Here is a 14238-nt window from a genome sequence, read left to right as displayed (position 1 = left end):
TTTACCAACTTTTCTTTAACCATTTACAGACTTAGCAGTATATTTTCTCCCCAAAATTCACGTACATGGCCAACCAGAAACATTTTAATGATCCGTTAAAAAGTAATTTCATGTTTAAGGGACCAGAAACTCAGGTGTTATTTTGGTGTTTTTTAAAATTCCACTCAATGGTATTTTTTTTTCATTCTACTCAATATATTTCTGTCTTGAAGATCTTCAGATTTGTTGAATATTTTCCTCATTGACCAAAGTCTTAGTGTTAAGATAGGACAATGCACATGTTTGTGCTTCATCTTGCCCTTTGCATTTTCAGAGAGCTTGGGAGTCATACCACATTACCATGGATTCTTTATTTATTATAGTTGCCACCTTTAGTCCTGAAGTCAAGTTGTAGTTTGAGATCCATAATGATTTGTACAGAGGGTATATGTCAGTGTGTAAGTCCCAGTGTGTGATGGCAGCCCTGTCAGGCTTCTCCCTGTCTTGGAAAAACTGTTTTCCAACAGAGATTGAGAATTGAGGGGGAGAAAATGGTGTCTTGTTTTTTGTGACAGATCTGGATCTGGGAGGTAGAGCCTACAATGGGAAGACCTGGTTTCTAGTCTTGAAGCTGCGGTATTATTTTGGGCAAGTGCTGGGCTTGGAGACTGTGTTCCTCTTCATCATTGAAATCATGTTGCTGTCTTCCACCTTTAAAAGCTATGATGTATCTATCTCTAGCATGCTAATTCCTTTAATTGAGAAATAGATCCACTCCAAGTTAATTGTAAGTTCTGATTTTGAATAATCTTGTGGATATAGCCGGAGCTATTTGGTCATCAGACAGTGTGGGGCAGCATGCTCTGTTTAATGGCCTCAGAAATAGAGGAACTCTGAAATTAGAAGAATTAGGGGTGCCTGGGTGGCTCATTTGGTTAAGTATCCTACTTTTGATCTCAGCTCAGGTTTTGATCTCAGGGTTATGAGTTCAAACCCCATGTTGGGCTCTGAGCTGGTCATGAAGCCTATTTAAAAAAAAAAAATTAGTAACACATTCGTGTGTGTGTGTGTGTGTGTGTGTGTGTGTGTGTTTAAATCCATTAAACTCTCACTCAGAATTTTTTCCTGCTCATTTGTAGGTACTAAAAGTTCTGGTACCCTTTGAATGGAACACATTACTTTGACATGTGAACAAAATGAGTGGACCCCACATTGTTCTTTCAAGATCGCAGAGTACCTTATGTATATTTCTAAAAGAAGCATTTAGTTCATGAAGTCCAAAGAGATTCAGTGAGTTTAGAAAACCAGGGTGGTGAGTCTGGTCTTTACAAATTGAGTGTGATAGAACCTTACAGAAAAAAGAGGAGTTTTTATTTCCTCAGTTTTATTTCAGATCTACAACTTAAAAAAAATTTTTTTTAATGTTTATTTATTTTTGAGAGAGAAAGCACGTGTGCAAGAGCATGAGCAGGGGAGGGGCAGAGAGAGAGAGAGAGAGAGAGAGACAGAGAGACAGACAGACAGAATCTGAAGCAGGCTCCAGGCTCTGAGCTGTCAATACAGAGCCGGATGTGGGGCTTGAACTCACGGACCACGAGATCGTGACCTGAGCCCAAGTTGGATGCTCAACCGACCGAGCCATTCAGGCACTCCTCAGGTCTGCAATTTTTTAGAAGCCTCAGTCGTGCAGCGTTGTTCTAGTTGGGGAACTGATCCCTAAACTAGATGCCGATATGTGCAAGTCTTGGCCAAAATTGGAGTTTCACAGAACGGGAATGACACGCTTCCCTTTTTATTCTCCTCTGCCTTAGGATCCTGTCACCACTTTGAGAAGATTAGACAAAAACTCTTTGCAGTTTATTTTCTTTTTGAACAAGTTACATTACGAAGGGACTTTTAAGCTACAAGAAGAAAAGCTCCCTCTTTGTTAGAAGCAGCAGTGTGCAGTTTCAACTTGTCCTGGACTTCCTCGGAGATGTTTTAAGATCCGGTGTAAACTTGCTGTGGTTTGCCTTTGGGCATCAAACTGTTTAGCTTGGCTCTGTTATATCTGTAATTGCTGCATTTTAATAATTGCCCAATATTCTTGTCAGCAATTTGCAGTCTATATTTTTAATAGAACGTTTTGCCTTTCTTTTCCCCAGGTTCATTCAGACCTGGTTTAAGCCCCTGGATTAATTCTCACAGTCCCACAGACCCTCTGCAGCTGTGGGTAGGGGGTGACACATGCTCATTAAATATTCCCACAAGCCTTGTGCTGGTTATAGTTTATGTGCTCCATAAAAACCCTCTGGGAAGCCATCTTCTCCTCAGATCTCCTTACAGGCTTTGCTTTGCAAAAATTGCCCTTAGCATTTGCTCAAATAACATATTCTTCTGGAGAGAGTTTTCCTTATCAATCCATTCAGGAAATTTAATTTTTTGAAGGGAAAAAATAGGGACAAATTCTTTGCTGTCATTGACTTTTTAAGTTCACGGAGGAGACTTCCATTTCATCTGAGGTGAATGTGGAATTATGGTGACAGCAGTGTTGGATTCAGGGGATGATTGAAGTCAATTTCATGGCTTCCAAAATTACCTAATTTAGTCGGTTTTGAGACAGACCGTTGTGTCACAATGACTTGTGCCTCTACTTGACTGGCAATTTTGTTCTTTTAGTGATTCTGTTCTTTAGCTTCTCTCCTTTTTGTATCTGTTAAAGTGTTCATTTTTCAGTAAACGAAAGATTGAACTGGTTTTTACAGTAGCTAAGGATTATATTAATAACCACACCCGAATTTCTCCACTGTATCGAGGTATAAAAATCCCTCAAAAGTAATGCACAGGTAGCATTTATTGATTGCTTATTATGTGCTCTGCGCTGTTCTAAGCTTTACACACACACACACACACACACACACACACACACAATCCTCACAATAGCCCATATGATAGGTTTATGCATGCAGAATAATCTACCCAACATAACCCATTTGGTAGGTGACAGAGTAAATTCATACCTAGGCAGGGTTTTAACGGTTACCATAATCCATGTTCTATTCATACTGGGCTTTTAATCACTGTCTCTCTCTTTTTTTTTTTTTTTTTATGTTTATTCGTTTATTTTTGAGAGAGAAAGCACAAGAAGGGGAGGGGCAGAGAGAGAGAGAGAATCCCAAGCAGGCTTCGCACTGTCAGCCCAGAGCTCGATGTGGGGTTCCATCTTAAGAACGCTGAGATTATGACCCAAGCCAAAATCAGGAGTTGGACGCTTAACCGACTGAGCCACCCAGGTGCCTCTTTGTAATCACAATATTACATCAAAATTGAACAACTGTACCTCCTGCATATATAACAGTTTAGTTTCAAGGCATACATAAATAATTCTTTTTGATATTAGGACCTGATTGTTATTATTTCTGGATAGGTAATACCTGCAATACCCCAATGGTACAAAACTCAAATGAGAATCAGTAAAAAGGCTCCTGTGCTCTCCCACCTCTGTCCCCAATCGACCTCTTTCCCTCCTTCTCACAGGCAGTTAGTTTACTACTGAAAAGAGCCATTTTAAATATCTTTTCTTGAACACTTGATTCCATGAACTAAGATCACTTAATTAGAAACTCATTTTGCCGTTATCTTTTTATATTTTTGTACTGTATCTACAAGTACCCAAACTGGCTTTGTCTGTGAAGTTAGCAAGCCGGTTCTGTAGATAGTATTTCCTGCGTGAGGGTAACAAAGCTGTAGTCCCCAGATATTCGAATTGGTTCCTGAAAACTCCATGATCTTATCTGCTCAGCACCTAGATCAGGCAGGGTCTTTGTGGTTTTAGCCATGCCCTTACACAGTGCCTGGAACATAGTAGGTGCTCAATAAATGCTTGTTGAATCGAACAACTTCTGTGGGTTGTGCCAGGATATAGGGCTGGAGAATATATTTGGTGCTTCTAAATGAGGTAATCTTTAGGGCCATAGGAGGGATATTCAAGTTAAACAAACCACCATAAAACTTGTTATTCAAGGCTCTGGTTAGCATAAGGTTAGAAAGGACCTCTGGATCCTCTGGTCCAGTAATCAGAGAGAGAGTCTCAGATGGGATTGAGGGACAGGGAAGACTTTCCTCCTATTAAAATGTTGTCAGACAGTTGACGTGAGAATTTCTCCTTTTGATGGTTCTTTTTTTTTTTTTTAAGATTTGTTATTAATGTATCTTAATTTGATGCTTGTAATGACTCTGTCATTATAACAATAGATTGAGTCTCTGATCAGAGTTCTTTGTATTTCCTTGTTGACACTAGGAAATTCATATATCAAGTGTCATTGATTACCTTAGTGTCACAGTGTAACTGGTAATATTCTATTGTAGATGCACCTTGATTTTCTTCTGTATTCCTGAAAATATTATATAAAACCAAAGGTTTAAAGTGTCTGGGGCACCTGGCTGGCTCAGTCAGTGGAGTGTGCAACTCTTGATCTCAGCGTTGCAGGTTTGAGCCCCATGTTGGGTGGAGAGATTACTTAAAAAAAAAAAAAGGGTCAAAAATAAGCATTTCTTTATAGAAGTATTTGCTTTAAAAATCTTTATTAGGTAATTAGCACCCCCCACTTCAGCTTCCTGGAGTGCTGTCTAAGCATGTTTTAAGATAAATTTATCTTACACCCTTTAGAAATTCTTTTATTATTATTTATTTAAAAACATTTTTTTAATGTTTGTTTATTTTTGAAGGAAAGAGAGACAGAATCTGAGCAGGGGGAGGGGCGGAGAGAGAGGGAGACACAGAATCCAAAATGGGCTCCAGGCTCTGAGCTGTCAGCAGCAGAACCCAGCGAGGGGCTCGAACTCACAAACGGCGAGATCATGACCTGAGCTGAAGTCGGTCGCTTAACGGACTGAGCCACCCAGGTGCCCCAGATGCTTTTTTTTCTTAATGTTTATTTATTTATTTTGAGAGAGAGAACAAGAGAGAGCATGCACATGCCCAGGAGGGGCAGAGAGAGAGAGAGAGAGGAAAGAGGGAGAGAAAATCCCAATTGACTCGGGGCTTAATCCCACAAACTGTGAGATCATTACCTGAGCTGAAATCAGGAGTCAGACACTCAACCGACTGAGCCACCCAGGCACTCTTAGAAATTGTTCATTTCCCTTTAATGTGTGTTTTTGAAAAGATGTTTCTGCGTTAAGTTTTCTTCTTGAAATATGTTTATTTTTACAGGCAATTTGAAAATTGGAAAGAAGGATTTTTTAAGGCCACTTCCGATTTGCAAAGGCTGTCTACAATCTGAAGAAGTCTCAGCTGAGGGTGACTAAATGGGGCATGCTTCTGGAGAAATCAAAATGGCTTCTTACTATGTGATCGCCATGTTTGCCTTGCTGAGTTCCTGTGTAGCCACTGCCGGTGAGTTGTATAATATAGGTTGCAGACTCATTATATTCTTCTGGGTATATTTTGCCTCAGCCTCTTCAGTTTGGAAAAATTTAGGAAATGTGATGCTTATGCAAAACGTATTTATGTTCTTCGAGGAAATAAAATATTTGACCACAGATTACATAGTATGTTTGCCTGTGTTACATTTTACTAGACTGGTACTAGACATTCTCATGTTGGTGATGTAGATACCTAACTAACCATCAGTGGTGACATAGGTAGAGAACAAATATGCTAATGTTTAAACCTGCTTCATTTTGTTACATGCATAGATTACGTTTCTTTTCTTGTCCTAAATGAAAATTTCAAGAAAGCCTTTTTGTTCTTTATCATAAAATAAATAGATCTTGTAGATAGAGGTGACATTCCATCTCTGCAGAGATGCTTAGGAGGTTATTAATTTTGTCTATTCAGATATTTTAATGTGTAACTTTAGGAAAAGTACAGAACTGTGCTTCCTGGAGGCCATCAGAGTATGAGATTGGAGATAAGAAGAAACAAAAGATTTGGTGGGAACATTGTCGCTTCAGTAAGAGTATTAGATCCCCCACGCCAACATCTTAGCGTTCCCAGTCGGGGTTACTTAACAAATTTGGAAGCTTAATTTGCCCTATTTTGTGGCAATTTGCTTTGTGTCTGTTTTATAATGAGCTACATGAAAGAGTTTGTTGGACCAGTTCTGTGAAGTGGCTGGTCTCCACAAGAGTGCATGCATTAACTTGGAAAATGATTAACCTCTTGGTTTTGGCTATTGAATTCACCTACAGATGAGATGATAGTGATCATAATAATAACCATTTATTGAGTGTGCACTACAGCCAGGCACAGGGCTAAACAGTCACAGGATATAACAGTGAATAAGGATGTTATTTCATGAGCTCTCTTAATCACAACTCTAAGGTAGGTAGGATTATTTTGTCCCATTTTACAGTTGATGAAATGAGGTATGGAGTGATTAAATAATGTGCACAGCGTCGTGCTGCTGGGGAGTGGAGGAGCCAGGTTTTACCTCTATGCTCCTATCCTCTGTGCTCTACTGAAGAAGCCAGTAAAAAGCTGTTAAGGCTCCAGTAGACTCAGACCAGGAGTCATTTGGAGGCACAGGCTGAGTGAAAGTCAGTTTGTAGAACTTGGTTTATGGGATTGGACGGCAGACTGTCCCTCTTGTTGCAAATACCTTGGGAGAAAGTCACTAGTTTTTTTGTTTTGTTTTTTTTAAGTGATGGTGTGAATTTGAACTGCCCACTCTCTGTCAGCAGTTTCATCTTGCCTCATGATTGAAGAGTTATTTGTCTTTTAGCCTCTATGTCAAAATTGATCTTAATTAAAATTTAATTGAAAAGTAGTAGCGAGAGAGAGGGAGGGAGGGAGGGAGAGAGAGATGGCTTGATTGAAAATGTGCCTTTAAAAAAAAAAAGTGTTGTTTTGATGACAAGAGGTATAATCATACCTGGTGGGTTTGAGGCAGAGTTTTCTGCTTTCACTGATGCCTGGAACAGACTGAAAAACATAACTGAAGAAGATACTTCATGGGAAAGTGGTGAGTTTGATGACTCTGTATAACCTTGATGTATCAGATAATGAATCCGTTTTGGTTAAGACCTTCCTTTCTCTTCCAGGCCATCGGTAAAATATTTTTTTGAATTGTATACATAATCAAAATTTTGCTGAGAATTACAGTAAAATTGAAGGTATAGTAGAGTTACAAATTTTGTAGCAACCTGAAGCAAGTGATTAATGGTAGAGGTAGAGATACCTTTTTTTAATGCTAAATTTTTATTGAAATACAGTTTACATAGAGAAATGTACACATGAAGTGTGTAGCTCAGTATATTTTCACAAACTGAACACAACTATGTGAATAGCATTAGAGATGCCTTTTTGAACAAACTATTGCCTAAACGAATGAGTAAGAAGGAAGAAATGTTTTGTATATACTGATAGCCAGTAAATCACATATTCACTGAGTCCTTCTAAGTGCAAAGCACAGTACTAGTCACTTAGGGTCATACAAAGGAATGTTAGGATTCATCCCTTCCTTTGAATCATTTGTACTTTAGTTAGGTATATAAAATAAAACCATATAACAAAATAATCAGTATATGGTGAATACCAAATAAAAGCCAAAAGACCTCAGAGAGGTCAGAAGGGGAAGCCCTGGTGGATTGGAGCAGCTAGGGAGAGCTTTGTGGATGTGCGGATGTGCTCCATCTTTTTTTTGTTTTTTGTATTTTGAGAGAAAGGGAGAGAGTGTGTGCATGCGTGAACGTGCAGGAGAGGGACAGAGAAAATCTTTTTTAAAAATGTTTTTTATTTTTTATTTTTGAGAGAGGGCACAAGTGGGGGAGGGGCAGAGAGAAAGGGGGACAGAGGATCTGAAATGGGCTCTGTGCAGACAGCAGTGAGCCCAAAGTAGGGCTGGAACTCAGAACTATGAAATCACGGGATCGTGACCTGAGCTGAAGTCAGACACTCAACTGACTGAGCCACTGAGGTGCCCCAAGAGAGAGAATTTAAAGCTGGCTCCATATCCAACATGGAGCCTGACCCAGAATTTGATCTCATGACCATGAGATCATGACCTGAGCCAAAATCAAGAGTCGGACGCTTAGGGACTCCTGGGTGGCTCAGTCAGTTAAGCATCCGACTCTTGATTTTGGTTCAGGTCAGGATCTTACAGTTCCTGAGATCAAGCTCTGCGTCAGGTTCTGGGCTGACAAGGTGGAACCTGCTTGGGATTCTTTCTCTTTCTCTCTCTCAAAATAAATAAATAAACATTAAAAAAGAAAAAAAGAGTTGGACATTTAACTGAGTCACCCAGGTGCCCTGATGTGCTCGATCTAGAACTCTGTTTTGAAGGCCAGTCAGAATCTGAAAAGACAAAGGCATGGGGTTGACCAGATGGGGGGAACCATGCCTAGCATGATACATGGCACATAAAAGCTCGATGTGTTTTTAAAGGGTGGATGACCTGGAGAAGTGGTACAGGAACATAGCAGGAGGTCTGTTTGGAAGGAGGGATGGGAGTAGATTGTGGAGGGCCTTAAATGTCAGAGCGAGGCTTGTGGTTTTCATTTTGAGGTTTGGATTCTCTCTTTTTCCATTCCCATGTAGCCAAAGATATATACTGTTTAATCTTAGAATTCAAACTGTGGCTTCAGAAAGTGAGGCTGAGAATATGGTTTCATTAGCTTCAAAGACAAAACTGATTAGCATATAGGCCAATAATTTATCAAGGGCTTGCTTTCTGCTAGCTAATTTCTTTTGTCTTTATAAGAAACCCTATGAAGTGGGTGTTAGTATTATCCTAATTTGCATTTTACAAATGAGGAAACTGAGACTCAATTTGGTTAGTAATTGTATGAAGACCCATAACTAATAAGTGACCGAACTGGGACTTGAACTGAACTCGGGCAGTTTGCTCTAGAATCCAGCCCATCCAATATTCCCCTGGTACCTCTGTGTAGGAGCCACCAATGAGTCATCCTGGGACAAGATTAAACTCCTTTCACCTTAGAAGAGATATCTAAATCATCAGAATGGAAGGACCCTCAAATAATGGGTCACCTTTATTTGCGTTCTTATTTCACTGACATGACTGTGAAGGTCTATTGTAGGGTTCTTGGTAGTGGAAGGGATAGTTAACCAGGGAGGGCAGAGAACAGCACAACACATAAAATGAACTCAAGTCAGGATACTAGGCCTGTTCTAGCTCCATAGATTAGCCTGGGCCTTTAGTGAAAGCCTTTCCTTCTCTGCTGTGTTTGAGGGTGAAGGAGGCAAGGAAGGGCCAGCAAGCCGCATCCTAGGGTTAGAGATTGCTTTGACAAAACTCATATTTTTCCTCCCCTCTCTTTTTCCTGGGTCATCTTACAGCACTGTGGGTAGGGAGGGCCTTGCTCTTGGTGAACAAGAGCTGTGTGAGGACCATTAAGCTTCCTGGTTAGAAATTATCTTAGGTTTTTGGCACCTTGTCTTAGATTCTGCAGTCTCTCTAAGAAAAGTGGAAAGTTAAAAACATAAATGCTTGCTCCTGTTGGCTTAAGGCTAAGTTTTCAGTTTAAGAATTGTTCGACTACATATCTTTTGAAAATAATTAATTTCTCTCTCCGAGGCTTGCCAGAGTTAGATAGGGCTATGTTTCCAGGAGCCTTAATAATGAGAAAAAGAGGCACACGGAATTCAAGGAAATCAGTTTGGTTGGAAGGCATGGACTTGCCTGCAGTCCCCTGGCCCCTCGTGCCAGGTCCTAGGGCACTGCTGCCGTGAGCTCTGTAGACACCCTCCTCGCCTCAGTGCCAGCAGCATGTTGGTGGGACGGCTGTTTCCCTCTTTCCATTGTTGCCATTCTGTGCCTAGATGCATCTTTTTGGAGGCTTGTCCATGATCCACTCACACATTTCTACTGAGCAAACATTTCTTTTCATCTCTACTGAGTGTACCTGGAGCTCCAGGTATAGTCCACAGGACAATACAGATGCTTTTATTTGGAGCTGTTTTCCTGCTACTACTTTTTTTTTTTTTTTTTTTGAGAGAGAGTGATTGAGTGCAAGCAAGGGAGGGACAGAGAGTAGGAGAGAGAATCCTAAGCAGGCTCCTCATCGGGCTCTGCCCGATGGCAGGCTCAAACTCACGATCTGTGAGATCATGGCCTGAGCTGAAACTAAGAGTTGGACTCTTAACTGACTGAGCCACCCAGGCACACCTGGAGCTATTTTCCTGCTAAGAAAGCTCTGAACTCTTTGTGTCCATGGGACAGCAAGCAGAGAGATTAACTGGTTAATACTTAGTTTGGAATGGGACCAGCTGGCAGCCTTGTGGGGAGGCTAAACTATTGGTAATGTCATTTTATATTTATAGTTTTCAAATGCTCTTCCACATACTATTTCATTTGATTCCTGTAGTCCCTGGGGTAGGCAGGTATTGTTTTCTTTATTTCCAGAATAGGGATTATGGGACTCAGAGAAAGTAATTTAAAAGATGGTTTGATTCTTGGTCAGACCAGAACACAACACTCTTCTGCAGACAAGCTGCACCCAACAAGTCTTCTGGTCTTTATGTGGCAGTACGCCCCTTAGCACCTCTTGAAACGGTGCTAGCTGGGTACTCTGCTTGGCGCTCTACACCTGTTGTTCATCTGATCCTTACAGAAGAAAAATGTAATATATGAGAGACAAATCAGTTAAAAAATTTTTTTTAAGTTTATTCATTTTTGAGAGAGACAGAGCATGAGTGGGTGAGGGGCAGAGAGTGAGGGAGACACAGAATCCAAAGCAGAGTCCAGGCTCAGAGCTGTCAACACGGAGCCCGACGTGGGGCTTAAACCCGCGAACCGCAACATCATGACCTGAGCCAAGGTCAGAGGTTTAACCAGCTGAGGCACCCAGGTGCCCCAAGACACAAATCAATTTCAATAAAAGTTAAAGTGGTCATTTTTATGCAGTCATACCAGTAGTAGCTGGCACAGAGGCATCAACTCCAGAGTTCATGCTCTTTCCATTATGTTGTCCAGGAGGAGCAGCCATGCTTTCTCCTGGACTTGAGATGAATGCCCAAGGCCTGCAGAGGTGGTTCTTCCACAGTTTTCTCCTCTCTGCCACCTGTGTGATCAGAGGCTGCAGCTCATAATGAAAGGACGATGGGGAGAGTGCCAGTGGGGGCGGCCACCAGAGCATATAGAGGGCAGAGGAGGGATAGACTTAAAGATCCAAAGCAAACCTGGCAAGGCCTTCTCTTGCTGATACTACGTCTCTGGACCCAGCTAGTTGATTTGGTCTGTGATTATTCTTGTTTTCGGGTTGTTATTATAACCACTTTTGAGTTTAATTCCTCTTTTGGATATCTAGGGAAAAAGATGTCAATTGTGATGCCAGCTTTCACCATGGTATGAACTTTCTATTTATCTTAAAGAGTAAAGAACTGTAATTAAAAGACCCAGAGTGGATGGGGCGCCTGGGTGGCGCAGTCGGTTAAGCGTCCGACTTCAACCAGGTCACGATCTCGCGGTCCGTGAGTTCGAGCCCCGCGTCGGGCTCTGGGCTGATGATGGCTCAGAGCCTGGAGCTGTTTCCGATTCTGTGTCTCCCTCTCTCTCTGCCCCTCCCCCGTTCATGCTCTGTCTCTCTCTGTCCCAAAAATAAATAAACGTTGAAAAAAAAAAAAAATTACAAAAAAAAAAAAAAAAAGACCCAGAGTGGAGAGAATGACCTGTGTTTTATGTTGTGTTCTTTTTGGGGGTACCATGCCCACCCAAGCATGATGAGGTCCCCCCTGCTCCATGTTTTTGCACAGAAATGGTAAACGAACATGCATGTGCACGCACACACATGAAGCTGCAACACTTAGCAGTAGTCAAGTAAACGATGGATTTGTTTCCCAAAGATTCCCTTACCCTGAATCTACTAGGGTGTGTGTGTTGGGGAGGGTGGGCAGGGTGGAATATGACATGATGTGCAATAAAACTTTTTTTTTTCATTTGCGAAGATGGTTTACCAGCCGATAGTTGGGTAACTAGCTATGCATAGACTAAGAAAAATGTTCACCAGGAACACGAGTAAGATTGTACATAGGCTTGATGTCAGACAAGTGAATAGAACCCAGGTTTCTCCCTCCTTTGCATCCTTACCTTAAACTGTATAACTGCTACGCTGCTTTATGGATTCTTGATTTATTGGGGTTATTTTAGGTCACTGGCAGTGGTCTGTTTTATAAACACCGATCAACATTTCCACCAGCACAGAGCTATCTGTATGTACCCACACAGCTGTTTGATTGCTCAGAGCCTACACTTTCACACACTGTGGATGTAGGAAATGAGGTTTTCTCAGCTTGTTTGCTTTGATAACTAATCTTTCATGCTCTGGGGCTACCTTGAATCATTGCTGGAGCTCTGAGCTCCGAGTGCTGGTTTTGGAAGCATTGTAGGATCAGGGAGTGTTCCGGGAAGGATTCCAACATGAGGCCTTCATTTAAGATGGCCCTGCACATGGGCATTGAGGTACTGAGGTGCTTGGCCCTCCTGGAAGATTGGCCCGGACTGCACGGCATCCCTGTGAGCTGCTGCTTGCTGACTTATGCTTTTTTTTTTTTTTTTTTTAAAACCATTCTCTGCCAGAGTGGCCTAAAAAAAAAAAAATAATAATAATTTATTCTGAAGTCCAGTATAGTCACATTTTTGTTCTCCGAGAGGACACTGTAAATCAGGCAGAATTCTAGAGGGCTTAAAAAATGCACTTGGTCTCACAATGTTCCTTCCAGGGACCAGGCAGCAGGTGCTCTGGGGACTGAGGGCCAGCTATTCTCCTACCCTATCCTGCCAACTCATAGCAATCTTACCAAAAAAAAAAAAAAAAAGAAACCCAAAACCCCAAAAACCTAGAGTGGAGTATGGAAAATCTTAATGCCTTCGAAGGAAAATTGATTTTTCTTTTTAAGTTATTCTCTGTGTTGGCAGTGAAGGGAACTTTATAGTGAGAAGTTGTAGTTATGGCAGAAGGAAAGAGTTCCAGTGTAACTGCTTTAAGTTCTTTGCATTGCTTCCCTTTGTCCTCATATGCTTGGATGAGTTAGTCCTAGTCTAGATGATAGACTAGAACTGTAGGAGGAACAGCTCCCTTCCTGCTCTTCTGCCCCATCCAGGAGGATGCTAGGGTAGCCCTGCCTCCGGCCTCTGGGGAGAGCAGAGCACCAGCTTCCAGAGTTGCACCTGGACTGTTGTTTCCATCGGTGACGCACTGAGCTGCTGTAGCACTTTGCTGTGCAAGTTTTCCCAGTGGGATGCATCTGTGTGTGCGCTCTTGTTGCCGCACGGTGAAGCACAATGCCGCATAGCTCTGTGGAGAGCATCATTGATCGTTTCACCTTTTTTTTTTTAATTTAAATTTTAATTTATTTTTAAACGTATCTCTACCTCAGACATAGGGCTCAAACCCATGACCGTGAGATCAAGAGTCAGATGCTCCACTGACTGAGCCAGCCTGGCACCCCTCATTTCACCTTTTCATTCATCTTTTAAATAACTGCTGTGTTTGGATAAGGACATGTAGTCTGGTCAGTAAACTTGACCTGCCTAACCAAGCCTCATGTACTTTGCTAGCTTCTGAGGCACAGAAAGGGGAGAAGTTGGGTAGTGCAACAATGACTTTTTTCTACCTCGTAACATGGTTGTTTCTTAAAGAGTTAACTGATTTATTCAACAGGCATCTATTGAGCATTCTAGACACTATTCCAGGTGTGGGAGGTATAGCAGTGAACAAAATAGACAACAGTTGTTGTCCTTCGGAAGCTTACATTCTAGTGAGGAGAGACTTACCAGGAACAAAAGAATTATGCATAGGTTAGCAGGTTCGGTGGAGAAAAAGCAAAGGGGCTAGGGATTGTTAGTAAGGGACTACAGTTTAAAGTAAGGTGGATAGGGGCACGTGGCTGGCTCAGTCAGAAGAGCATGTGACTCTTGATCTTGGGGGTCGTGAGTTTGAGTCCCACATTGGATGTAGCTATTGTTAAGAAAATAAACTTAAAAAAATAAAGTAAGGTAGATAGGGAGCACCTCACTGGAAAGAGGACTTGAATAAAATTTTTGCAGAAGGTAAGCTAAGTGGCTATCTCGGGGGAAGGAGCCTTCTAGGTAGAAGGGAAAGCAAGTGCAAAGGTCCTGATGTGGCAGTTTGCCTGATGTGCTCAAGCAGAGGAGTAAGCAGGCCAGGCAGCTGCTAGAATGGAGAATCCAAGAGTTCACTGGGGGGCAGGTGCAGGGCTGCGTATGCACCCTTGTTGTCCTTGTAAAGTCTTTTTTTTTTTTTTAATGTATATTTATTTTGAGAGAGAGAGTGTGAGCACAGGCGTGTGGCAGG

At 41.6% G+C, this 14238-nt stretch overlaps 1 protein-coding gene across 2 annotated transcripts in view; it reads left to right on the top strand.

Annotated features, from left to right (window-relative positions):
* The window catches only part of TGFBR3 (transforming growth factor beta receptor 3), a 207340-nt gene that overhangs the window by 20614 nt on the left and 172488 nt on the right, over positions 1-14238 (top strand). For both annotated transcript variants that reach the window (XM_030328179.1, XM_030328180.1), the window contains one exon: positions 5174-5356. In XM_030328179.1, the coding sequence (XP_030184039.1) occupies positions 5269-5356 (88 nt within the window). In that variant the 5' untranslated portion in view covers positions 5174-5268. The remainder of the gene's footprint in view (positions 1-5173; positions 5357-14238) is intronic.

The sequence above is a fragment of the Lynx canadensis genome, chromosome C1 (genome assembly GCF_007474595.2).
Source record: "Lynx canadensis isolate LIC74 chromosome C1, mLynCan4.pri.v2, whole genome shotgun sequence".
NCBI classification, from domain to species: domain Eukaryota; kingdom Metazoa; phylum Chordata; class Mammalia; order Carnivora; family Felidae; genus Lynx; species Lynx canadensis.
Note: the sequence above shows the minus strand (reverse complement) of the source record. Positions and strands in the feature narration are given on the sequence as shown.